The sequence below is a fragment of the Leuresthes tenuis genome, unplaced genomic scaffold (genome assembly GCF_036924035.1).
Source record: "Leuresthes tenuis unplaced genomic scaffold, fLeuTen1.0.hap1 SCAF_12, whole genome shotgun sequence".
NCBI classification, from domain to species: Eukaryota; Metazoa; Chordata; class Actinopteri; order Atheriniformes; family Atherinopsidae; genus Leuresthes; species Leuresthes tenuis.
Genome location: NW_027325366.1, coordinates 15,200,396 through 15,227,791, shown reverse-complemented (window position 1 = coordinate 15,227,791; position 27,396 = coordinate 15,200,396). Strand labels below are relative to the sequence as shown.

Here is a 27,396-nt window from a genome sequence, read left to right as displayed (position 1 = left end):
GAAATTGTGTTGACTTTAAAACAGCTTTCTATACATGAAGCGACCAGGCTTTTCAGATTTTGTGTGTTAAGCTTTGGGGGGTATGCATGGGGACTGGTTTTCGTTTGAGGTTTTTCTCAGATAAAGTGCAGAAAAGGGAGTAAATACAGCTATGACTTAACATCTATGTACTCAAACATGCCTTTTTGTGCTGCATTTTCTGATTTTATCAAAGTCTTGTTTTGTTTTGCTGTTTCTGTCACACCAGATGATACCAGAATAGATGCAACTCCAAAAGAAGTCAGTAGTGTACGTAGAGGAGTCTCTAAAGCCTCTTTCTATTTTTAAAAAAGGTCAGGGTAGTGTTGATAATGGCTGTTCAACACTAATCTGACAGGGGATCAATGTGTGTGGACAACAGAGCTTTTAAAGGTGAAGGGATGTAGAGAAACATGATGCATTTGAGCACAACAACTAGATAATTGTTCATATAAGAAGGTGACAAAAAGGAGTGACTTTGGCTTGAATGATGAGAAAACAGTGTACATTTTTGATAACAGAAGTCCTTAATTGCAGGTTTCTCTTAACAAGCAGCCACTATGATGCAACCACCTCTAAACAGGGTCTTCCACTGGGACCGGTTACTATAGTCACAACCATCAACACAGATTAAAACCTGACCTTGGGGATATTCACACCTGCTTCCTGCTTATCTTACTAAGGGCTCAGGCCACAGGTGTAGACAAGAAAATAAAAGGAATACGACCTATGTGGGAACTCCTGGTATTTGTCTCAATCAGCATAGGCAGGTGGCCGACGAGGAAGGTGCTGTTTTCATTTGGATAACACAATCTAATGACAACAATGTATGTGATAAACTTGCATGTTTCCTTAGATTTTTAAATTGGATAGCTCATAAACGCAAATTAATGAAATATTTAAACTTATTTAAGCAAACTTAATGTGCCAACAAAGTCGTTTTTTGTGCCGGTTTATATTTCATGACGATTGTGCTGTACACATAACATCTGCACATCCTGGAAAAAACACAACACATATGTATGAACACAGTTTCTGTTATGTTCATAAGAGTAGCAGATCTTACAGTACTTCATCGGTCCCAAAGAGACCGTCTCGCTCTGCACCTTTTCCCACAACAGAGCAATGAAAGATCCACCACTGAGACTTCCTGGAACTGGTAGCATCCCCTGGCGTTCTGAACAGGAGATGAAAACAAGCTTCATTAAATGCATCACTGTCGCCCTTCTTAATTAATGAGGAACTTGCAGTGCTTACAAGAAGTATGTCACCTTTTCGTGCATCTCTTTTGTGCTCATGCAGTAAAAATGGATGAGTTGTGACTGAGATTGATCATTGGAAAAGGTCCAAGTGAAAACTGATCATTATGATATTTCTATTTCTATAACTACTCCATAAGGAGTGTACGCCAAGTGTTCTGAAAGCACCACTGAGAGAGCATGAGAGAGCAACCTTAATTTTTGTGTGAGAAGACTACGTCATAGACAGGCTCCTTGGAGACTGGACACGTGGTTCTGTGCATTCAACATTTGTTTTTATGCGTGAAATCACTGTTCTCTCGTTGACTGCGAGGTTCTTCTGCAAAACTACACTCTCTATGTTGCCCAAAGCTGTCTATGTTAGGACGGATGGTTTTACATCTGTTGCCAGGGAAACCTAACAATATATAGCTACGCTTTATATGGTCTTGTGAAGCAAAACTGATTTTATACATCTTTATTAAGATCAAATGTGATCTGTGATCATTTTTCTACAGGAACACAACAAATGATACAAAAAAAACAAAGTCGCGCTTTCAGAGCATTAATATTTTGCAGTACGGTCAGCTGAATGAATCAATTTCACAATATTCTAAGTATTATCATGTAACTTGACTGAATCTGAACTGAGGCTCCAGCTGATGCCAGGGCTGCCGCTACATGTATTATTATGTTATTGGGCAGAGTACCCGGAGAGGACATGTTCAGAAAGGCCTCAGCTGAGATTTGAACCAGGACCCCTTCTACTGTGAAGTGGCATTGCTGCTAACCACCCCACCACCGCGCAGCCCTAATCCAAACTCATCCGACTGATTCTTTTACATTTAGTATTATGTGATTCATTCAGGTCACACTCACAGACACAGATATTCACTTCAGGTTGAGATGAAGCTGAAATCAAATGAAAGTTTGTCCGAGTAACTGACACAGGACAGTTAGGAAAAGAATTATCCAGACATAATGTTTTATTCCTCGCTGCATTTCACATCCATCCCATCACCAAACTTCCTCTTATACAACAAAATAACAAGCGGGACTGGAAATGTTTTATTGCATATAATTCATTCATGAGAATGCCTCTGCACTAAGGCAAGGCTGTGCTAGGAGGGAAGGGGTGATTAATTTGCAGCTGAGTGCATCTGTGGGGAGATGTCAGAAATAAGGCTTCGCCCTTAGCCACGGAGGCTTCAGAACTCCTAAAATCTTAGATAACCGAGTTATGGCGTAACATATGTGGAATTATTAACTTAGATGTTGCTTCTATATTATGAATTCTTCGTTGTTAGTTGCAGAAGCTTTGCATTTGTGGGAGTTATGCATGTTAGAGACAGGATAAGCAACAAAACACAAACATTTAAAAATAGTACAGAAGAAAGGGTGGTAATCATCTATTACAGTTTAATGTGTTATGCTTTATTCTGGTGTACAATATGATTTATTTCATGGTTATAGAGAACTCCAGACAGTAGGGGGAAGTGTTGTAATATAGATGTTCATTCATGAAGTCATAGCACCTAAATTGGATTCATTCATCAAATATTTGATATGATTCTTATCACAGCACAGTATGAAAGGGTCTCAGAACATAAATCAGCTTCCACATCTCTCCTTCTTTTTTAATCATCGTCAGGCATCAGCTAACAGCTGCAGCAGTGTTTGTGGAGTGTATACTGTTATTGAGGTCTGTATGCAGCAAGTGGGAAAACAGTTTCTCCACTCATTAAGGACAGTCGGTATGTAGTCAATTCCAGTTCATTTTCCGCTTTGAACTGTGTGAAACGATGTCCCCACGCGGCAGCTCATTTTAACTGTCGTTCGCTCCACAGTCTCCTCACTCGTTAGTCCATCTTCACATGTCTCTATGTGTCCATCTGTGTGGATCTTATTAAACAAGCGCATCGTTTGTAAACAATTCATTTCCGTTCTCTCAAGCTGACGTCATGGCAACCGTATAGAAAACAGACTGCAATATCCTGCCTCAGGTCAACCGGTAAGTACACAGTCTTGAAAAGACTGTCGTGAACACTCCTTAAGACATCTGGAGACTCCGGGGTGAGTTAAATGACCAAGCATACATGTGTGTTTGTGTACGCGCTAGCTTTGTGTACCTGTAACATTTTTATTATGTTTTTTAACCTTTGTGGCACTTGTTTGTCATGTTCCTTGCCGTTTTCATGTCTCTGGATCAATAGCACTAATGTTACTGGGATAGCTCAACGCTTCTTCATTACAAATATCTTAACTATAGCGCGGTGTTTTGTCAATAAAAACAGAACTTTTTGTACACCAGTCAAGTTGTTGTCGTTTAGATTCCTACCTCCGTTACCCTGGTAACCGCGAACCACTGTTACGTACCTGCTTGGCTGCAGACAAGATGGCGGACAACAGGGGTACCGTTAGCAGACGCACTATCAGAGGAAGTAGAATCAAAATTTACCGGAAGTTATTTTTGTTTTAGACAAAAGATAAAATAGCCCATCAGAAAAGCATTACCCTATTTGAAAGGCTTCATACAACACGTCATGTTGCGCTTACAATTCCAACAGATTTGACAAATTAGCTAGTGTATAGCCGATCATGTAAGTTTCACCAAAACTCTTTCTTATCAATTATTCCTTGAACAGTTTCAATAAGCTATGACTTAATGGAAGACCCTGTGAGGTACAGATGAAAGTTAGCGACCCATAGCATTATAATTGCATTTTCTTTTTTTTTTTTGGTTGGAGGTTGAAAGTCAAATTAACCAGTAATTATTTGAATGTAAGCGTATTTGTTTGAGGTTCTAGAATAGACTGTATTCAATAAATGGAATTATGTCACCATGAAATGACCAGTTTGTTTGTAAACTGACATTTTGAAACCTTGCGATCAGCATTTGGCAGTAGCCTTGTATGTATTTATGAAGTCAGAAGTGACCATATTTGAACAAGATGAGGTTGACAGTTATCCTTGAAACTGATTGGACTGGAAAAAAAGAAGAAAACAGTCATAAATACTTACAAAGTCTAAGTTATGAGCAGGTTTCATGGATAGTGATTAAGCCAGCAGTTCAGATGGACTGCTGGAACTTCCTTGAATCTCAACTGTTTACTTGCTTCAAGGACCATGAGGGCATACCACCTTAAATCACCCTAAAATGTGTGAGAAGCTTGTAGTTCTGCAGCTTTATTTGATGTTTTGTCTGTACAGGGTCCTGATGCATCACCGGGCATATCAACCCCTGCTTCCCTGTGCAAACAAATATTTACAGCTGAAATGGGATAAGGCTTCACATGGTTTACACAGAAGAAAGGTCAGGAGAAACATCTATTTGTTCTTTTCTAGTGGCATAATGATTTTATCATACTTGTTTGTCTCTATTATATCACACTCTAAATGTCTTGACTTCAAGCTATTGTTGTACCAACAATCTTTTGAAATTGACCCTCTCCACCATGTTCGGCAGAAATTAGTTCTATCACTGTTCACTTCCTCTGACAAAACTGTGTGTGCATTTTTTTTTTCTCCCAAGGTGAAGTTTGCTAAAGCTGGAACTGACATGTCTCCTCCCAGTACTTTTGGTTCACTGGCTAACAGGCTACAGAAACAAAAGGTTAGTCCTTGGATGAGAAATCATAACAAAGAATAACACCAACGTCCACACATAATTTTCAGTTTCTGTTTATTATAGAACACAACTTTGTTAAGCACATGCCGCTAGACCAGGAAAATGCAAGGGAGCTGAAGAGGAAATTTCAGCTTTTGAAGCTTTTCAACACCCAACCGACTCCATGCCCTCTTCTAGATTTCTCAGTGCACTTGCCAAGCTTTGTGGACTTGGAGAAGTAGTATCACACATCACAAGTGATGTCTTGAGGGGGATGCTTCTGGAGCACCTGGCATTCTGTTACGGACCATTTGTCTCTTAAAAATTGGAAAAAGCCATCAATGACATCAAAGGCCATCAATAAGTCTGTATCATTTGCTGTGGGTGTTGGAAAGTTTATCACATTTTCCGTTTGTATCCTTTTATAGCCCAATTTTCAAAAATTGAATTAAAAATGTTTTTTTTTTTTTTTTTAAATACTGTATTTATTTTTCAAAACTTTTAAAGAAGGGGATGGGGCGCAAGTGCAGTGATGATTGCATCTCTGCCATTTGACAAAAAATAGTCTCATTGGCTTCATCGAGCTATAAGGTTTTGCTGCTCAGTGATAAGAATTTACCTCAACAGTTCTCAGCTACGAAAGGATATATACATTCCCTATGATGGGGATTGGCTGTGAGCTCAAGTACAGGAGTTTTAAGTATCACAAGGTCTTGCTAATGAGTGAGGGAACAACTGAGCACTGTGATCAGTATGTCTTGCTGTACCAGTCTGTCGTGGTCAAGAGTACACTGAGCCAGAAGTCAAAATTGATGATTTACCCATTACATTATCTACCTATCCTTGCTTATGGTCACACGTTTTGGGTGGTGACCGAAACAATGAGACTGCAGATACTAGAGGCTGAAATTAAATTAAACTGAGACCGTTATTGATTATATGTTTGTCTTCCAAGGAAAAGCGACAACATGAGATGCTCCTTATTAAAAAGGAGAATGAAATTACCCTTTTTCATCTGCATCACTGCAATAATTATTATAATTTAAGAAGATGGCAGGCAGACTGGGCCAAAACTGTTGAGGTGATGGAGAGGATTGCACGTTATCCACAGAGAAGAGCAAAAGAACAAAAGGTGTTATGCTTTTATTATTTTTACTTGAATATTTCATGATGTTTGAATTGTATTTTATCTTTCTGATGCATATTATACATATTTAACAATCAAAATACTCAATTCTATGTGTCAGTACCAGGGACAAGACAAACTCAGCAAGATCAGCAGAGGTAGTGATAAAAAACTGAGTCCTGACATAACCACAAACAGGTCTGCGAGCAGTGGGACAAATGACAGAAGAGATGAAACAGGAAAAGAAACAATAACACACAATGAGCCAGCTGCACAGCATGTACAGAAACCAAAGGAATCCATCTCAGCTGAGAATTCTGCTTCATCTGTCAACAGACAAAGTACAACAACTCCTGCGCAATAGTCCTGCAGTTGTGATCCATCCAAAATGTCCAGCATTCCTCATACAACAAACACTGTCAAACTAGAAACCACAAGTACAGAGGAAGGATGAATTACCACGTTGTTTTAGCAAAGTTACCATTTCTTCTGGTATCACTTGTGATTTGTTCCTTTGATAACAACGGATAAAAACAAATAAAGGGATCAGCATGCATTGTGATTGTTTTCATTATTATGAAAGCTACACTTCATTCAAAAATCGAAAACAACTGGGACAGCGGAACTTTTGACCTAAGTCGAGTTTTCTGAGGACATAATTTCGCAGGACACTCGCTGCAGGGAGAAGCCGCGGATTTGATTTTTTTCGCAGCTAGCGGGCTAGTGCGCACATTGTAGTACACAGCTTTCTCCGTCTGAAGGAATGACACGTTTTTTATGCTCCTAACTTTTCCTTTAAAAACTTCAAAATGAATCTCGATAGACTTAGAAAGCGAGTAAGGCAGTACATTGACCAGGTAAGCATACTGGCGTCTTTGTTAGTTTCTCTGTTGCTAGCTAATGCTAGCTTTCCAGCAAATGTAGCCTTAACAAACCTTTACAGTATGTCAACCTTCCATACTATCGACCACGTAGCCAAGGAATCAAACTAAAAACTGCGAATTTGGATTTGTCTGACCCTGCCATTGTGTCTTTGTTTACAGCAACAATATCAAAGTGCTCTGTTTTGGGCCGACAAGATAGCATCCCTTTCCCATGGTGAGTAAATGACGAGAGTGTTATTTATGACCACTCGATAAAACAGCGAAACGTTACTTTACCTGTCAGTTCGACATCTAAAGTTAAAGTTGGGGTGCTTGGGTCGAGCACTTGTACTTTCATGTAGGTTTTGAAGCTTAGCAAGGTACCATCAACTTCTACCACTTAACGGCTATTGCGGCAAATCCTCATGTGAACTGCCCTGCAGCACGTTATATTCAAAATGAGGCATCAGCGAGTTTAAAAGCACCGATTGGCCAATAGGCTCTCACAAAAAAGTATTTATAAAAAAAATAATAATAAAAAAACGGGTCCGTATGTACTAAGCTTTTTTTCTCCACTTATTTTGTTTTGGATAAAGAATTGGGCAGTGTCTGTGGTTTTACCCAACGATCATCTATGTAAACAACTTAACAGAGGAACTGCACATCTGTAACAGCATGAAGCTTTGTTCTTGTTGGCTCTATAAAGATTGCAAGTCTTTCTTTGCTCTTTTTTTTTCCTTATCAAAATCGCTGGAAATCGACTATAAAACGAGTCCTGTTTTCTTACACTCGGGCACCAATTCTCCAATCGGCTTTGCAAATTTTCTGTGCACGTTAGTTTTCGATAGTAATAGTGAGATTATTTTTAAGATTGTTTTTATAAAATCACCGAATCAAAATCTTAATTCAATCCATTTTCTTGACGTTTAGTAAGTCGAATATCCCCCCCAAAAAAATGTACCAAATAAGCTCACCTGTTTTTTTTTTTATTATTCTGTATTTGTTCTTTACATGCTCCCAATCCCACTGAACAATACTAGGGTTTTAACTTAAACAACGGCACTACAGTTGCTGTACACCTATTATACACTGATGCTTGTTCCTCAATGGGGAAGTTATATTATGTTTATTTCTTCACTTATGTGTAACATTTTCCAAAAAACTTTGTTGCTTTCAATCCACACTGTAACTTTAAATCCTTGTGTTTGGTTGTAATACTAGTTTGTTCTTCATCTGAGAAATGTTAAGCTTTAGGTCTGTGTTTGCTGTCAATCATCTGATGCTGGCCACAGAGCCCCTTTTAGGTGAACACGTTTATAGCAAAAGCTGGGTTTCCACACACTGGGCATGATCTCAATTGTAAAGATTGAACTGAGGTCATTACTAGAAATATACTTTGTATGTTAAACTTGCTTTGTTGCACGGGAACAACAGTGTTTTTCACCGAAGAATTTTGTTTTTGTGTTTGTGCTCTGTTGTTGTTGTCGTGGTCCATCACCACTGAAAAGAAGGCAGCAGCGATGGCTAATAAAGCAGTAGCTTTCTAATGACAGAAATATCATAAAAACCTCTCAACAACAACATTACATGGTCATAAATGGATAACCGAACCTCTTTGTTTGGTATACAGAGGATCCCCAGGATATCTACTGGCTAGCTCAGTGCCTTTACCTAACCTCACAGTACCACAGAGCCTCGCACGCCCTACGTTCACGAAAACTTGACAAGGTTGGTTGCACTTCTTTTTTTTTTTTAAATGTGTGAGAGCAATGAAGCTTCCATTCATAACACAATCAATAGGGTAAAGATTATACAACGTTTTTGTCACAAATTAAAATCAAAGTTAAAACAGTCGCAGACAGTTTAGCTGCTTATTCTCACTTTTGTCTTCCTGAAACAATGCTTGTGTTTTCTGCCACAGTTGTATGGAGCTTGTCAGTATCTCGCTGCTCGGTGCCATGTAAGTAAATAGAAAATCTATAACACCAGTTATACCAGTCATATCCTACATTTTTCTTATTACAGATCAGTATCTACATCAACTTGTCAGATGTTGTTAATGCTTTAGATCATTTGTTTTGCTTTTTTATTTTTTTCTAGTATGCTGCCAAAGAGTTCCAGCAGGCCTTGGATATCCTGGATGCAGAGGAGTCAGATAATAAGAGAGTGTTGGAAAAAAGTGGAAAGGAGGACAACGGGACAGAGTCAACAAAAGACTGGGATATGTCCCCTGCCTCTGTAAGCTTGAGCAGTCATGGACATACGTTGGTGTTGTTATTGATATTATTGAGTCAATCTGGGAGGCTGATGTAGGCTCGTGACCATGTCTGTGGGATTAACAGTGTTTCAGTTCTTGTTTTTGGTGTCACGACATTAATATCTGGATAATTAATACAAAATGAATGTCTCTGTTCTCATTTTTTTTTTCTCTCTGAAATATTTCAGATCAGCAGCTCCATCTGCCTCCTGCGGGGGAAAATCTATGATGCCATGGACAACAGGCCACTGGCCACCTCCAGCTACAAAGAGGCCTTGAAACTAGATGTGTACTGCTTTGAAGCCTTTGACCTTTTAACGTCTCACCACATGTTGACCGCACAGGAAGGTGAGGCTGAAATCGAGACATGATGTGGGTTAATCTTTTTTTTTTTGTTTGTTATACAAATGTTTGTAGCATAGAAAAATACTTCATTTTAAAAAAAAACAACTATCTATGTGTGTGTGTGTGTGTATATATATATATATATATATATAGATAGTTAGATATATATCCAGGGTGCGATTTGCCGGTGGGGACCCCCCCCCCCCCCCCTTTGGTTTACATGTCCTACCCTCTGCTGAATTATTTTTATCATCGGTGGGGATAAAATTTACCCCCCCACCCCTACCCAAAGTATTTTCACCATTACATCGTAATTGTTAACAACCAAAATACAAAGGGTCCGTGTTCATTTTGATTGTGCTGTGATTGTGATCTACTGAGAGCGAGTCAGAAGCGTTGTGCTCGCACAAAGCAGTTTTATTTTGAAAACCAACTATGTTTTCTTACATTTCACAAGTCCAACTTACTGCCTGCGTCATTCGTGCCAAAACAGAAGCTTAAATCAAATGGAGCCACAGGAACACAAGAAAAATTTCAGAGAAAAATTATAACAGAAGATGAAACAAGATCTGACATTGCTGATCGGATGGTTGACAGCAGCATCTCCCTGGCTGAGGAAAGTTCCCAGGCTGATGGATCACTTGCTAATCCCCACCCCCCGAAACTATGGTTTGGGGGCTGCATTGAGCAAGATCGCTTTGCTAAATGGCAAGAGGGTCGAGAGTGGCTTCGTCTACCCGGTTAACCATTACAAAAAAACCCATCCTGACAGTACATTGTGGTATTTCATGTTTTCTGTTGAACTGATATCGGGAAAGAATGAAAAATTAATTTTTATTTGGCAAATTTAAAAACAATATTTTGAGAAAATATTTCTGCAAACGCAGTGGTTAAATTCATGTTCAAAATAAGCCTATGTAGCCTTAGTGTTAGGTTTATCTACACAATAATCAACAGTTTTGATGTTTTTTCACGTTTGTGTGGTGATTTTTCTGAATAAAATGTTTCTCAAAATTAACCCTGTATATATCTATATATGTATTAACCATTTTTTTTTTTGGTAACGTCTATCTGAAACTTCTTTTTCTTTCTTTGACAGAAAAAGATTTCCTTGACTCGCTTCCTCTGAGTCAGCAGTGCACCGAGGAAGAGGAGGAGCTGTTACACTTCTTATTTGAGAATAAATTAAAGAAGGTAGAGGGCTCTCTGCTTTTTAAGTGTTTTTATTTTATTTTTAATTTTTTGTCAATGGTAATTTTTCAACAAATATTCCAAGACGGCCAAAACCAGAAATGGATTTCTCTCTCCATGAATGTTGTCTGTGCACAACACTTCTGGACTTCTGGCAAATGGAATTAAAAATGGTAATAGGCAATATATTACGACAGAGTATTAGGGCCACATTTATAAAAAAAAAAAATAAAAAAACTTTTTTTTTTAATTAATTGCGAGATTAGAGTCGTCATTAAATATGACAAGATGAAATTACGAGAATAAAGTCTTAAATATTATATCAGTGAACAGAACCAGTTAATTAACGTTTAACGTGTAGCCTATAGCATTACATTAACCTTATATGCTAACTTGTACTCGCCTTTTCCGTTTTAAGTAGAACAACCTACCAATTACGACTTTATTCTCGCCATGTTTATAAAAAAAACACTTTAATCTTGTAATTAATTTTTTTTTTTTTTTAATGTGGCCCTAATACTCCATCGTAAATATATTACATATTTAAACTGGGGGGGGGATATGTTTCAATATTTCTTCTTTTAATTAAAAAAAAACGTGAAAGTGTTTGCGAACCAAGGAGACGGCTTAAAGCTGAATGTGCTACAAGCTGCTCAGTTCAGGCCTCCCTTGTGTTTTCTTGTCTGGGCTGCAGGACAGCCACATTAGCACAAATTGATGTGTTTATAGATATTGTGATGTGCGCATGCTGCACTTTAGTTGCATACTATGGATGTTATGGGTCTTTTGCGAGGCCTTTTATGTGGTTTCCCCACCTGCTCACATTAAAGCCTTTTCACTTACCTTTCACAGATATGCATAAAGACAGATATGCTTTCTCCTTCTATCCCTTTACAGTATAACAAGCCCAGTGACTTGGTGGTGCCAGAGATGGTCAATGGTCTTCAGGACAACTTGGATGTTGTGGTGTCTCTTGCTGAGAGGCATTATTATAATTGTGATTTCAAGATGTGCTACAAACTCACATCAACGTAGGTGTCCACAGCTTCCATCTTTTTTTTCCCCCTGTTTTTGTATTTGGGGAATTAGCTACGAGCAGCTGTAGAGAAAATGAAAAGACTAAACGCTTCTTCACTTTATAATCTGTTTTTCTTCGGAGAATATTATTCCGAGCAGGAAGTTGCGGTGTGGGTTTTTGGACGTAAAGGAGATGCTATTTGTTTTTCAGGGTGATGGTGAAAGACCCCTTCCATGCCAACTGTTTACCAGTTCATATAGGAACTTTGGTTGAGCTTGGAAAAGCAAATGGTAAACATATTCACACATGACTGATACTTTCAAAAATAAATAAATGTACATTTATTTGTATTTAAAAAAAAAAATTTTTCCTTGCAGAGTTGTTTTACCTCTCACACAAACTTGTAGACTTGTATCCCAACAACCCGGTAAGTTTTGTTTTTTCAACCTGTTATCTTGTTTGTTTATTTTATTTTATTTTTTTATCAGAATTTTAGTGTTTTGGTTTTTTTTTTGTAACCAAACAAAACTTTTTACCAGGTATCCTGGTTTGCTGTTGGGTGCTACTATCTCATGGTTGGCCACAAAAACGAACACGCCCGGCGATACCTTAGGTGTGTTTGCACATTCGAAAGGAAATACATCCTGTTTGTACCACAGCACTTGCAGTTTGCATGTAGCATTAACTCTGTTTATTGTACGTTTCCTGTAGCAAAGCTACCACCCTGGAGAGAACTTATGGTCCTGCATGGATAGCCTATGGTCACTCATTTGCAGTGGAGAGTGAGCATGACCAAGCCATGGCTGCCTACTTCACTGCTGCCCAGCTGATGAAAGGGTGGGTAAAGGACTGAGGCATCCTTCAGTGCTCAGTTCCACATCCGTACAATGTCGATAATAACGTGTCTGTTATTAGAGCTGTACTTGGTAAGGGAAGAGCAAGCAGCCTCTAATAAGTTACAATTAAGCCAGGAAGTGAGGAAGATTATCGGTAAAAAAGCCTAGTTTTAACAAATTGATTTAAAAAAACCATGGAAAAACAGATGGACGTGATTGTTTTTACATGACTTGCTCTCCTTGCTTTAGGTGTCACTTACCCATGCTCTACATTGGACTGGAGTACGGTCTAACCAACAATTCCAAGCTGGCAGAACGTTTTTTCAGCCAGGCTCTTAGTATCGCTCCAGAGGACCCATTTGTCATACATGAGGTGGCAGTGGTGGCGTTTCAAAATGGAGAGTGAGTATATAGCTGCAGACACAATAACAGTGCTCTAATAGGCCATGAATGTAAGAGGCAGCATAAATGGATGTTGGTATGTCGCAGTGGTATTTGTGAATGTTGGTTTTCACAGTCTAAGGTTTGAATTTAAATGGCCACTTTCTTTGTGCTAACCTTACATGCAAATGTTATGAAATCACAGTATCTTTAGTAACTGACAGACGCACTACTGACAGGAACATTTACATAAATTTTGTATTAAAATAACTCGTGGATCCTCAGCAAAATGTATTTCTCCTCTCCTCGACTATTACAGCTGGAAGACAGCAGAAAGGTTATTTCTTGATGCGATGGAGAAGATTAAAGCCATAGGAAATGAGGTGACGGCTGATTTCTTTCACTGGTAGAATCATTGTGGTGCATGTCTTTAAAACGTGACCGGGTCTCCATATGTATTACTAATGTATACTTTTTGCTTTTATTACTGTTCGCTGCCTATCATTTCATCAAAGGTTACTGTGGACAAGTGGGAGCCTTTGCTGAACAATTTGGGACACGTGTGTCGGAAACTAAAGTAAGTATGGAACCAGCTGCACTGTGCAGTTATCTGTTTGAATGAAGATGCAATAGGAATGTATTTGCAGCTCTTCCTGTTTGTGTTCAACCAGCACGGATCATGGTTTGCAGGACATTATGCAGCTGTGTTGTGGGCACATTCCTCTGAAAATAATAATTGGAGAATGATGTGCAGTAGCATCAGTCTGCAATCTTAATGACAAATTATCAGTACGGAGAGCAAACTTTTTTTTCAGTGTCAGGAAATCCAACAACAAGGCTTTCATTATCTTTGAGGTGGCACATGACGCATTTTCTTGTTTGGGACATGTATTGTCTTCTTTAAGGCAGATTGCCTCAGATTCTTGCAAAGATAATTTATTTAGTTTGTACTATGTAGGAGTCTGTGGTTTGTGAAGAGTGCACATAACCACACGCACAAGTTCTGCAGTTCAAGTATTGGACAAAAATAAATGTCAAGGGTTCTGACAGCCAATTAATTAAGCAAACCGCAGACTTTAAAGATTAACAGAAAGACCAAACTTTTCCAAAGCAATAGCAATAACAGTTGCACAAAAGTAAAAACCAGGAGATGCATTTTTAAGTATGGAGTATGCACAAAACAGGGCTTCGAAATGTGCACCTCTGATCTACTTGTACTGTAATACTCTACTGTGTATATTTGAGACTGAACAGTTGTTCCATTAATAAACATGAATGGAAAAGTTAGTCATTTAGTATTCATTGAATTCTCGATGAGATATATTTTGCCACATTCCTGAAAGCATCTCATCATTACATTTAGTTGAATCTACGAGTAACAGCTTTGTATGTTGTCTTGTTTCGTTTTTGTAGAAAGTATGACCAGGCTCTGGAGTACCACCGTCAAGCACTGGTGTTGATCCCCCAGCATGCCTCCACTTACGCTGCCATAGGATATGTGCACACCCTCATGGGGGACTTTGAAAGCGCTATCGACTACTTTCACACGGTGAGTTTTAAGGGGCTGAATTGCTTAGCTTCCTTCGGTATTAAATGGTTTTGTTTTCTGTCATCATTTGCATTGGGTCACTCGTGGAGTAGAGAGTAGATGGCTTTTCTGAGAGGAATCGGAGAAGCCAGGTTTATAGAAACTGTGGCGGTTTGCTGTGAAGAAGGCATTCATGATGGCAAATTGTCGTCCAGCCAGCTTTCAGTCATAAAACAAAAATGAACAAGCATAATCCTTATAGAAATCGTATACGCGGACGTACTGTAATGCTTTTAGTGATGCAGAATTAGATCAATTTGGCTGAATTGTAATTTTTTGTATGGATGATTGCCTGTGATGTGGTTGATTTTTCAGAATGCCAGTATACTTAAAGTTGTGTTTTTGTTCTTGTCCATCTGTGGCAGGCGCTTGGACTGAAAAGGGACGACACTTTCTCCGTGACAATGCTCGGTCACTGTATTGAAATGTACATCGGTGACACGGATGCCTATATAGGTTGGTTTTATCCTAGAAAAGTTCAAAATTCAGTATTCATTACATTGACTTTCTATAGGAAGGAAAAGCGTGCACTGCAGGCTTCATGGGGCTGGATATCGCTACTGATTTTCTGAATCGAGTCATGTTTTCTCTCTCTCCTCACAGAGTGCATGTTCTCATAGACACATGCATAAATTGTGTTGCTCAATTCCTTAAGACTAGTCACGTGAAACTCGTCTCGTGAGGTTGCTAACAAAGGCGATGCTGAAAATGGCTTATGATAAAAATCGATTCAAGGATTTTATTAATTGGCTTCCTCAAATGAAAATGATTTGAATTGCAAAAAATGGTTATTTTATTTTTTTTAACCCAGCCCTAGTGCTGCGCTAGTGTTATAATGCTCAGAGCTTTGAGTAGCAACAGAAAAACCCTTAGAATATATAGCAGTTAAATCTACATTTATTTATTTTAACTTCAGCCAGATCTGTGGCAAAGATTCTCAACATTTTAAGTGTATAAAATGATAGTTGTCTGGTCGGTGCAGAAAATAATGTGCTGTAATTTGTTAAGGTACGGACCTCAATGACAAGGTGCGAGGCAGCTTGAATACTCCAGCACTGATGAAGATGTTGAACACATCGGAGTCTGCAGAAATTCTGGGTACGCCCAGGCCGGAGGAGACAAACGTGACGTCATTGGAAACACCAGTGTCCAGTCAGGACAAGATGATGCTGGAGACACCTCTTCGGCTCTCATTAACCCTGGAGTGCGACATGTACGAGAACGACATGATGTTAGACACCTTATCAGACACCAGCACGTGATGTCATCCTGTCAGGAGATGGAACTGTTTTTAGTGAGGTTGTCATATGTGCACATATCCAAGCCCAAGAATTAAAACACAGCCAATCCTCCACCATGTGGATTCTCCCTGTTGTGCATTACATGGTGGTCTTAAAAGTGACAGAACATAGAAGATGCAATTGTGAACGTTTTGAACAATTTGTGGTACAGCACCTACTGTATGCATAATAAAATGTGCAAGAATGCACTTTAAAGAGGGATATTAACACATGTTGTCTTCAAAGGGTTGAATATTTTTTAACCTTGGGTTTAAACACTGGGAAAATGTGGCAGAATGATCCCTGACTGAACAGAGCAAATGGCCACACAGCTCGCATCTTAAGTCAAAAGACTACAGTAAGTCACTTACTGCCTGTGGCAGGACCCTCCGTGTTGTTTAACCTGTGGATTTTCACCCTGAATAAAGAGCCAGCTAATTATAAGCAGTTTTTGTGAATAACCATCTTTGGCTATTCCTATAATAAACCATACATTTATTTTAAACATTTTGCTTATGTGTTTTTGGTGTCTTGTATTTTTTTTTTATTTTATTCATTTTTTTCTAACCCTTATTCTTAAGCAGCTGCTGTTCAGGAAGTACAGAGATCATCTGTTCATCCTCAGCTCAAGGCTCAAACCACAGCTTCCCCAGGACACATGTTGACCTTGTTCCTTGTGCAAGATGTTCAACCCCATATGCGTTTTCAACTTGTAAGTCCTATTGGTTGAAAGCATATGCTAAATTAATGCAATCCATCCATTTTCTGTACCCGCTTCATCCTATTCAATCGCTGGGGCCTGGAGCCAATCTTAGTTGTTATCAGGCAAGAGGCGAAGCATATCCTGGACTGGAAAGCAGTCCGTCATAGGGCCAACAGACATTGACCATGCAAGCTCATAGTCACTGGGTGAAGGAAAGATCACTAATTAACCAAACGTGCATGTTTTTTCAGCTATGAGAAGAAACTGGAGTACCCAGAGGAAGCCATGCATGCACAGGGAAAACAGCCAAGATTCGAACCAGGAACGTTAATGTAAACTAAATCATTGTAGATTATATTTCTGGTGGGTTAGTGTAAGAGTTGCTCCTAAATAGAAACCTATTGTTACATGAAAGTTTATTTACGGCCACTAAATATTCATGATTTGAAAAAAGAGAAAACGTGTTATTTTACAGTGCAGATTTTAATCAGATGAGTTCATTTTCTCATACAATTGCAGTGACGATGGTGATATTTGCACATAAGCTTTGCCTCGTGAGCAAAATCAAATGTGATATTGAAATTTCCCTTGGAAGTATTTTTTTTTCATTTCATCACATTAAGATGAAAATGAGCTAAGCTGTCTTCTAAAGGGGCATGTGCTTTTTAGGCATTTCTGTGTAGGGGGAGAGAGCCCCTTTACAGCAAGGAGCATCCTTTTCAAATGTCATATTCTGGCTCAGAGGAGGAGTGAGGTGTCAGCCTCAGATGAAAACGCAACCTCTCTCCATCCCTCAGCAGAAAGCGCCAACTACATTCGGTGTCTATCCGTTTACCCCGGGTCGTATGTCCAATGGGGAGCATTTGTGGTAACTTGAGAAGAGATGGGTTGTACTCCGTCTAAATCCACCGGTATTTACTCTCACGAAAGGGTCTGTCGGGACCTGGACACCTGCTCCACGTTTGTCCCCAGCCAGAATTGCTCCGTGTCCCCACCTGAGAGACCCAGACTGCGCGTGGAGACCATCAGCGGAAAGCAAACTTTTCTCAATGGTGAGTTTGTAGCCAATTCGTGTGGCACTTTCACCAGACTTTCAATATGCGTCTAAAGGTATTGTGTCTCATGCTCGCTAATGGGACAACGTAAAGTGCGGGCTATATGGAAAATTGCCTGAGCATGATTTCAGTTTTATTCCGGCCAACAGTGCCTTGCTGAACTCACGACCCGCGTTCGATTTATTAAGTTTGTTTTGTTGACTGTTATAGTTCCCAGCAGAGATGTCCAAGAGCGGTCAGGGAACCTGTCGGTATGCCATGAAAACTGGAGCTCTGCGGGAAGCGCTGGTCCCGGGACGTCTTCCTGCGTGATGCCCCGCAGCCCGACCCGGGACCTGCACAGTGCTGCCGAGGACTGCGGGATCCCTTAGTCTTCATCCAGGGCCGGCCAATACAAAGTGGCCCGGGAAAATTGGCATTGGAGCCTGAGTATACCATATTTAATTAGGTAAAAACATGTACAACATGTTTCTTTTCTAACTGCTTGTGTTGGAAAAGGAGTTCACTTTCGTGTGTGTGTATGTGTGTGACATGTATATTTTTCATGGTATGATGCGAGCTTTACTTAGAAAATAAATAAATGTGTTTCTTATGTATTTCTGGATAGTTTCCACATCCTCTTTTTTTTAAACTACAAAAAAATACAACATAGCACATGTCACGGGATTAGATTCAAAATTAGAATTGGACCAGGATTCATCAACTTGCATCAAACAGGCTGATATAAAAAAAAGGCCATATAAAAAAAGCATTTAACAATAAAACAAATTCTACCTTTTTGTATCCCTTTCTACTCGCGATATTAGGCTCCTTTACTCTCGCGAGAACACAATAGCTTAACACCGACAAAGCGAGGGAGATGGAAAGAAATGAGGTCTGAAAAGGACCAGATGACCGTGGGCAAGGAGAAAAGTGTGGTGGAGTTACAATTTAGGGACATACCAACAGATCAGGAAAGCACTCCTGGTAACCCCAAGCCGAAAGAAGAGAAGAAAGAGGTTTTTACAAAGGTAGGACGCCAGGCTTTTGCGACGTGTCGCATTGTTTATGCTGCGTGGAAAACAGACATGGAGGAGACGCGGAGGGAGGTGTTCCAGCACCGCGGACAGCGACTGGTGACGGAAATGCTGGATTCACGATTATCCCACGGACCTCCTAAACTGTCAGAATAATTCACAGCCTTTTTCTGTTTGTAGATTTCATATTCCTTCTCAATCAATCTGATATTCCAATTGACCGTGTCAAGGTGACGTTAACAGGGGATGTTTGAAGGAATGCAGGAGACCCTGACAGCAGAAGACTTGCTGTATTGTGTCCAGGCCAATTCCGTGCGTCATAAAATTTTACATCCCATGACCCAAGTTGTAGGCCTCCCATTCCTAATAAAACCATTGCAGTAGGTGACATGAATCTGAGTAATGCAGCAACAAACACGGATTATTTATTCAACCATGTATTGGAGTAACTCTGTACTCATAAATATTGATAGTCTAGAGGTCTCAGAGCCTGAAGGGATCATGTTTTTAAAGCACGTGAGTTTATTTTTGTTGATTTATTTATTCATCTTATTACCTGCTATCAAGATTGTATTATGGCTATATTTAATTCAATTTAATTTATATTTATAATCTGTTATGGCACAACCAAGACAACATATTTGTAATCATTGCCATATTCTCTCTGGGTGCACTATTTTTTAACATATATATGCTTTGTTCTTCAGTCCATCTCCTTATATAACATATCTCTGGGTATGTTTTGGAACTGAAAGGTTTCCATTTAAAGTCAATAGTTTACAAAACAGTTTACTACTTAGTTACTATAAGGTTAAGGAGTTAAAAGGAACCGGTTGAAATATGCACATAAATATACATAAACATATATCTATTATATTAAAAATTATATTACTGTACAAAAGTCTTGAACCCTCATTTCTTCATATAGTGCCAGGAAAATTGGAACAACTCCAAAAAGCCTGGAAGAACCTTGTTCAGGTTTAATAAAGCACTTCACATGTGTTTCTCATACAGAGTCATATATGGCATTTCTTTTGACATATATGCACTGTGTAAACAGTATGCAGTGTTTTTTTTTCTCCACATACCAGGGGCATTGTGGAGTTCAGTGTCTTGTCCAAGGACACTTAAATGCACTGGGGGTTGAACGACAATCTGATTCGAAGACAACCACCCTACCAGCTAGACAACAGTCACCTGCATATGACCACCTTTATTCTTCAACAGTGAACCTTAGTTTTTAGAGAAGCTTCCTAGGAATTTATTTTTGTACTATTCAGGAACAGTTGTCTGGGCTTCTTAAATTATATCGTAAAGCTACTCTTTGAATGTTGGCTGCCTTTTGTTCCATTTCCTGTCAAGATGATCCCACATTGTTTCAGTGATGTTGAGATATAGGCTCAGGGGAAGAATTCATCACTCCATAAGATCTGTTGCCACTGATTTTCTGTCCAGTTTTAATGTCATTTGGCATACCTCAGCTTTTTCTACCCATTTCACTTTCTTAAGAATGGCTCCTTGACAGCCACCCCTCCCTGGAGATCATGTCTCACAAGGCTTCTAATGAAGGTCCAGATGCATCACTCAAGTCCCGTGTCCGCTCTTATGGATAAACACTGCAACATTATGCAACACTAGAGCTTTTGCTGCTTTTAAAGTTTGTTTTCCTTCTATTTCTTAAAGGCATCACTCTCAGATACTGTCCATCTGCTCGAGATAGGATTCTAAGCCTGACACTCCTTCTTTTGTTCTCCGCTTATCCAGTTTCCTCAATTTCTTAATGACCCACTGCACACCGTGTTCTTTTAGAATCTCCTTATTGGTGCAAAAATACTATTCTATGCCTGTCAAACTTTGTTATCTTTGGCTTTTTTGTAGCAACAAGAGGGGTGGCTCAAGACTTTTGCACAATACTATATAAAAAAGAAATATGGCCAACTCTCAAGCAGTAGAGAATAAAATATAAGGAGGATTAAATAGATAAAATGTCATGTACTCAAAAATACTGCATCGAACAGTTCATATTATATATCTCAATAGTGTCTTTTGCTAACCCTCCATAACAGTTTTCAAAACTGCACTGCCTCATTCTACTTTCAACAAAAGTGCAGTATCAAGCTTTTTGTTGTAGGCTGTTATTATCAGCTGGTGGTAGACGAGATGTGGAAAAAGTATCTCCAGAATAAAGTGGTTAAACATTACCACCTTCTTTGCAGAAATGAGTAATTGTCTTCATTGATTGCTGAGCAGGAGAAAATTACGTGAACGGCTGTTTACAGGTGGTGATTCGAAGGCTCCCGCCTAACCTGTCGAAGGACCAGCTAGAAGAACAACTTAGTCCACTTCCATCCTATGACTATTTTGAATTCTTCCCAGCAGATCATAGGTATACTAGTTTTATAACTTAATTAAGCAAAGATACTGTCTCCTCAATAGATATTAATGACTTAATTGTTTCTGTTTGTCTTCACAGTCTCTATCCTCACCTGTTCTCTAGAGCATACATCAATTTTAAAAACACAGAAGATATCCTTCTGTTTCGGGATCGATTTGATGGTTACGTCTTCATTGACAACAAGGGTATTTCTAATTTTACTCAAACTCATACTTTGTGGACAATGATGGTTATGAATGTTGACACAAAGCACAGCCTATTCTGCTATATGAAATACAAACACAAGCATGTTTGTTTTGCAGCTACAGGTCGAATTTTATGGATAAAGATTAAAGCTTAATAGCTTTTGTTGCCATTGTAACTATTTGATAGCTTGGCTCTTAAAAGATGAACTGCCTTGTATTTCAATATTTACTCAGGCCAGGAGTATCCTGCAGTGGTAGAGTTTGCCCCCTTTCAGAAGGTTTCCAAAAAGAAGCTCAAGAAGAAGGATGGCAAAGCAGGAAGCATTGAGGAAGGTACTAAAATACAAAATGTAAGGATAGATTCCACTTGGTGAAAGACTCCAATCATGTCTAGTAAATATAGAAGTTTCCTAAATGGGTTTAGGATGCTCAGACAATCAGTTTTTAAACTTAACATGCTTTAATTGATTAGTTTAATTATCCATTCTGCCTGTGAAATTCACTCAGACCCAGAATACAAGCGATTCTTGGAGCATTACTCCTGTGATGAAGAGAAGTCTATGGCCAACCCTGAGATTCTACTGGGAGAGATAGAGGCCAAGACCAGAGAGCTTATAGGTACACTATCATATCCAAAATTATGGAAGATTCCCATGCCTCTGAGTTAGTTACTTTAACAAAATGACCACATTTTTTGGTCCCTTTTTCCTGTTTGATTTCAGCCAAACGGACAACTCCTCTGCTAGAGTACATCAAAAATAAGAAAATTGAGAAACAGGTAAGAAAAGTGCGGAGAACTCACCTGAAAATAAATTCCCTATAAAGTGTAACTTATTTAGTGTCACGTGATTCACAACAGAGAATAAGAGAGGAGAAGAGAGAGGAGAGGAGAAAAAGAGAACTGGAAAAGAAACGACAAAGAGAGGAGGAAAAGAGGAAGAGACGAGAGGAGGAGAGACGCAAGCGAAAAGAGGCAGAGAAGCAGAAGAAATTATCGGATAAAGACATTAAAATTAAGGTAACCTCTCATCACTACAAAACTGTTTAATACTAACTTGTATATCCCTGTTATTTGAGTGGTGAAACAGCATGAAAATATTGAGTTTCTCCCTATTACCTGCTTATCCAGCTCCTGAAGAAAAGTGACAGAGATGATGATGTTGATTCAGACAGAATGAAGGACAAAAGCGAAACTGGAGAGACAGACAGGGTTAAATGGGAAAAGGCTGGAGGACAAATGAAGTCAAAAGAACCCAAAGAAAAGTAAGAAATGTTAAACTCAACAGTGGGAAATAGATAGTTGTTCAAATTTGCCTCCTTTTTATTAACTGTTAAAATGAAAAAGTTCATTGTGATTTTCAACAAGCTCCACATTTAACACAACAGATACAATTTTTGTGTTTTTACTGGATACTTTTTAACAGAAGCCTTCTACAAAAATGTACAATACAACCACAAAGTCCAGTTTGGTGTAACAGTATAAAACTCACAATACTGAAACAATGGGGCAATATTTACACAGGTTAATAATCAGTAAAACATTAATCTTTTCTCTGTTAAATGATAATAAAGTGATATAAAGCCAATTTCCTATCACCCAAATGAGGATGATTTATATAAAATTTTGGGATACATATTTATCACTTACGGCCTGCTTGTTAAACTTTTTAAACTTCATCTTTATTTTAGGGACAGAAACACAACTTTACTGCTAAATTGTGCTAGTAAATATAATCACAACAATTATTTCTATGTAAAGTGAAAAAAAAAAAAACACAAATTAACAATCCATACTCTGACCACCAGAGGTCAGCCTGAGAGTGACAAAGAGCAGAAAGAGCAGCATGGGCGCAGACAGAGAGATAAAGATCACCGTGGGAAAGATGAAGAGAGGAAACGACAGCAACACCACTACGAGTTTGACAAGTTCATGCGGCGAAAAGATGAAACTAAATGGGGGAAGGGTTACTGCCAGGATCGAGCCAAGAAAGAGGGGCATCATCATGGCTATTCTTATGGTCACGACAGTGGAGACAAAATGGGAAAGGAGGACAGGGAGGACCTGAGTAGCAGGAAGGAACGCCTCCGAAACAAGGTGAGCGAGAAGGTGAGCATGAGATTAGGAGGAAGGTGATCGCTAATTTCTTTGTCTATGATGATGTTAGACCTGTAACTATGTTTTAATGTTGTGATATGCTTTCTTTTTTTATTTTGATTTTGTTATCGGTAGTAGTGTCTCCATGTTATAGCTTTAATAAACTTTCACCCTTGCCCTAGTCTACAAAATATACCTGCTGTTATTGAATAGAGTAACAAGTGTGGATGATGGGGTGACCATGAGGAAAACAAAATTAAACTCATTAATCCTTGATTTAGGTTTGCTGATTCAAGTGTCTTCACCTTTGACTCATTAAAATACAGCCGGGAGCCCTTTTTTAATCAGCTCCTCTGTTGTTTATGTTTGATAAGACCCATGAGGTGGCATGAGCTGTAAACACACTATGTATGTAACTTTAATCAACAGTCTATAAAGGATGGACAAAGGCACTGCGACAACACCGGTTGTTTTGTTGGCTACTGTTTTAAAGCCTTGGATCTAACCTAGGACTCTGTGCACATCCATTCGGTTGAAGCCACTGCAAACATTTGTCACTTCAGCAACTTCTCCCTTCCAACTCCTGAAATGCTGATGCTTAGTCAGGCGTCGGTGCTGAACGCAGGAGACACCCCCCCAAAATGTCACTTTTGGATCTGCCGAGTTTCCAGAGTTGGTGTCATACCAGTCACTGGACGGATTCCTTATATATCTGTCAAGGTATCAGTGTGTATAACGCACAATGTGCATATTGTGTAAACTGCTCTATGTGCCTTAATTTCCCCCTCAAGAACAAATAAAGTTCTTTGAATTGAATTGATTTGATAAACAAAAGCAGAAAATGTCAGTGAGGCTTTGTACAATAAAATGCATTTTATTCTGTATTTCTAATGACTAACCATGATGCTTTTCTAACTTTAAGTAATGTAAAAAAAAAAAAAAAGTAGTGCAGTAAATAGAGCAAAGGAAGTCAGGATAAAGGCTCCGTACACGTGAACACGGGGTATCTTAACAACAAGAGTTTTCCACGTGCAAACAGTTTTTGGGTCGTGAATGATCCTGATCATTTTGGAAAATACCTTCCAAGAGGAAGATTTTCACTGACTCTGAATGTAACGTTTAAATATAGACGGAAAATTGGAGATTTGGCTTGCAACGTTAGATAGTGCACCACTGTTTCTTTGGTTTAATATGCTAAAAACTTCCTTTTGTTTCATTGCAGCGGCAGACTCTGCCGAGATAGTGCTGTTGCTAACCTTGCTAACAGGATTTCTGACTGATTTTGCACACAGATGCACAGTTACAAACTAGACTAAAAATCTCAAACATCACAGAATTGGATGTTTTGGTTATGCTTAGAATTTGTGGGACAACTTTGAGAACTAGGTAGTTTTCACTAAATAATGGCGAGTGAATTTTGTCCAGGACACTGCTGTTACATTTCACCAAGCAGCATATACCATAAATTAAATGGCAGGAAACTGTTTTGAGATAATCTGCCAGTCCTGTCAGAAAGATTGCATGCACACTGTGTCTGTGCATATTCATGTAGGCAAAGGATGTAGAGATGTGAGATTGTTCTTTTCTTTTTCAAGAACGGATGAGAGAAAAAAACAGGTGTTTAAGAAAAAGAAACTTTGTTCGTGTGAATTTGTCAAGGTTTACTCAAACAGATTGTAAGTCGCATGCTTGCAGGTCTGTTGTCTATGCTCCCCCTCCCCTCTTACTTCCTTTTACAGGTTTGGTTGAAAAGCCAGAACTAATAATACAATTTTATGAAAGTCAGTCACTGTCCAGTCATGAATGTGTAGATTACCTTACCTATAGATAACCAAAATAAAAAATGTCTTTGCAAATCAGTCCAAATTAATTAAGAATTCCCTGACCATAAATCACAACATGGTTGCTATTTCTAAATTGCTTTTCTAAAAAAAGAAAGTGCAGTCATGCATGATAAATTGAAAGTGCCTCTGTTTCTGTCATTCTTAGATTGTTATTGAATGTGTTTCTGAATTTAAAGAAATCTGCAAATGTTCTTTGTGCCTGAGACTCAAACACAAGTCAAAACAGGGCACTATGCTTTGCCACTTCAGCATCAGAGATTGCTTCGTGGTAAAATTAGCTCTTCTTTAAGAATAGTCTGTGCCTTACCTCAGAGATTATAATTTTTCTTCTTACTTTTACCAAGTCTCCTTAAAACCTGGTAGCTGCTCTTCGTCACGAGATTACAGTGTGCACAACCCTAACCACACACTCCAAATAATTACATCTCTGTTAAGAAATTGCAGTGGTGGTTCAGTGGCTCTGGGATAAACACATTCAATTAACTTTTTGCTGTTATAGTCGAAGTCAAACGGGAGTTTCTGTACTTATGAGTACAGTGTAAGTCACTTCAGCGAATGAGTGCATGTGGATATATGAACTTGTGTACACAAGCTGTGCACTCCTTGTCTCTCTGATGTTCTTGCTCTCTCATCTCCCTGCAGGACCGTCCAGCCATGCAGCTCTATCAGCCAGGTGCCCGCAACAGGAAGCGTATGAGCTCATCCAGCAAAGGCTATGACTGCCTCCCTGTGGGCCACTCACCGGAACGCAGGACAGAGCATTGTTATGAGGTTGTCTCCATGGCAACAGGTCTGGAGAGGGTGTTTGAGAAAAGCAAAGGGGAACCGTGAGTTGTCGGGATGCTTTGGGGACATAAAAGAAGAAATATTCAGCTTCAGGCCAAGTCGATGGTGGCTGGTTTGACTGGTTATCACTGGGCTTTAAAGACAGAGGAATATGGAAACTTTAAAAGGAGTAATGGATTTCAGAACTATGAATGTTGGACAAAGTTTTTCTCTTGCTAAAGCATGGGTATGTGAATACTGACAACAGAAGCGAATCATGTAAATATCAGAAAGAAAGCACAACAAATTTGTTTGTCCCAATTTTTTGTCATAGTTCAAATGCTTTCCTAGTTATGATTCATAGATTGATGCTGACTTTTTGATTTATTGCAGCTGCTACCTGTTATCTTCCTTTTGCCTTCATCAACAATAGAGACAGTTCAATATAACTCGCTATCTCGTCATGCTTTTGAAGTTGGTCCCGGAGGAGGCCGTTCACTTCTGGTTATATCAATAGTTTGATAGAGATCTTTCGGAGCCTTTTGTATAGTCTGCTGAGCCTGGATGTTTATATTTATCTCATAGGTTTGATTTGAATTAAGTAAAGTAAGTGGAACTTACAATGTATGGGGAAACTGCTAGAGAGGAAATTCAATGTGTACATTTGAGTGAATGAGACTAAAAACTGACCCAGAGGAGAAAGTTATATGTCAAAATATTTTACTTTTATATTTAGCTCATCTCTCTCTCTAAGATGTCACGACAAAGACAGCATTTTTGTGAGCCAAGCTTTGTAAATGATCACCCATGAGCCAGGAAGAACACATTTCTATAAAATTGCAAAGTATGACACCATTTGTTATTTCTCTTTATGCTGTTTGCATGGATTTATGTTGATTATGTCAACTAAATGTAATGTAAATGTCACAAATATATATCTTTTGATTTAGTTACTTCAACAAGTCTTATGTAAAATTTCCATACGATGAAACATTTGTCTGAGATACCCTGTATACCATTTTGTTTGAGTTTTTTTCCCTCTAAGTTGTCAGAAAATAAAGCCGTTCTGGTTGAGCAGATTCAACAGTGTTTCAGTTACTGTGGTAGCTTTCTGAAAGTTTGGGTGAGGCTCAAGATGCACGCTAACAAATTGCAGATTTGAGTCAGTTAACAGCTTATGAACTGTACATTGGTTGCCTGACATGCCCAATTGCATCATGAGTAATATTGAAGTAAAATGTTTAAGTTCAACCGTTATTTCTGTTGAGTATCACAATCAGTCCTGCGGTGAATCTGGTGGGAAGGCGGTATTTTTTGTGTAGATATTTTATGACAATATTTTTCAGTGGTAGCTTAAAGCTTTTGTTCAGAATAATGTGGAAAAACTGGCAGCCAGAGGCTGTTACACAGCTAGAGCAGAACTGTTGTGATCAACAGGAAACCAGCATCATATGAGCACACACACTCCACAAATCTTGTGAACAAGCTGAAATTGTACACTCTCACTTCACTTTTCATGATCACACTCACGTAGCACCGATGCATATGTGAAAGATTATTTGAGTCTTTGCTGTTCAGGATATACTGGGT

The 27,396-nt window shown here is 38.9% G+C and overlaps 2 protein-coding genes and 1 long non-coding RNA gene across 5 annotated transcripts; all 3 read left to right on the top strand.

The window, feature by feature from the left end:
- The first annotated feature begins 2,894 nt into the window (after positions 1 to 2,894).
- LOC140319064 (uncharacterized) lies at positions 2,895 to 6,538 on the top strand. 2 transcript variants are annotated; one of them, XR_011917938.1, is made up of 5 exons: positions 2,895 to 3,267; positions 4,467 to 4,569; positions 4,789 to 4,869; positions 5,819 to 5,995; positions 6,111 to 6,538. It is a non-coding gene; the product is annotated as an uncharacterized lncRNA (long non-coding RNA). The 2 variants fall into 2 exon arrangements; XR_011917937.1 differs by having other exon boundaries at positions 2,895 to 3,329.
- A 103-nt stretch (positions 6,539 to 6,641) lies between these two features.
- Positions 6,642 to 16,255, top strand: cdc16 (cell division cycle 16 homolog (S. cerevisiae)). Its single transcript, XM_072396596.1, has 18 exons — positions 6,642 to 6,846; positions 7,033 to 7,087; positions 8,483 to 8,580; positions 8,774 to 8,812; positions 8,953 to 9,090; positions 9,298 to 9,457; positions 10,554 to 10,648; positions 11,543 to 11,676; positions 11,874 to 11,953; positions 12,041 to 12,090; positions 12,203 to 12,276; positions 12,375 to 12,500; positions 12,749 to 12,901; positions 13,200 to 13,263; positions 13,396 to 13,457; positions 14,294 to 14,429; positions 14,834 to 14,924; positions 15,477 to 16,255. The coding sequence occupies exons 1-18, from the start codon at positions 6,799 to 6,801 to the stop codon at positions 15,728 to 15,730; spliced, it is 1,857 nt and encodes a 618-aa protein (XP_072252697.1). The 5' UTR covers positions 6,642 to 6,798; the 3' UTR covers positions 15,731 to 16,255.
- A 2,092-nt stretch (positions 16,256 to 18,347) lies between these two features.
- Positions 18,348 to 26,890, top strand: upf3a (UPF3A regulator of nonsense mediated mRNA decay). Of its 2 annotated transcripts, none has more exons than XM_072396595.1 (10): positions 18,348 to 18,516; positions 20,802 to 20,908; positions 20,996 to 21,102; positions 21,337 to 21,435; positions 21,610 to 21,720; positions 21,825 to 21,880; positions 21,962 to 22,120; positions 22,232 to 22,365; positions 22,909 to 23,197; positions 25,684 to 26,890. In XM_072396595.1, the coding sequence occupies exons 1-10, from the start codon at positions 18,376 to 18,378 to the stop codon at positions 25,870 to 25,872; spliced, it is 1,392 nt and encodes a 463-aa protein (XP_072252696.1). In that variant the 5' UTR covers positions 18,348 to 18,375; the 3' UTR covers positions 25,873 to 26,890. The 2 variants fall into 2 exon arrangements, with proteins under 2 accessions (XP_072252696.1, XP_072252695.1); XM_072396594.1 differs by having other exon boundaries at positions 22,909 to 23,209.
- Positions 26,891 to 27,396: the final 506 nt, after the last annotated feature.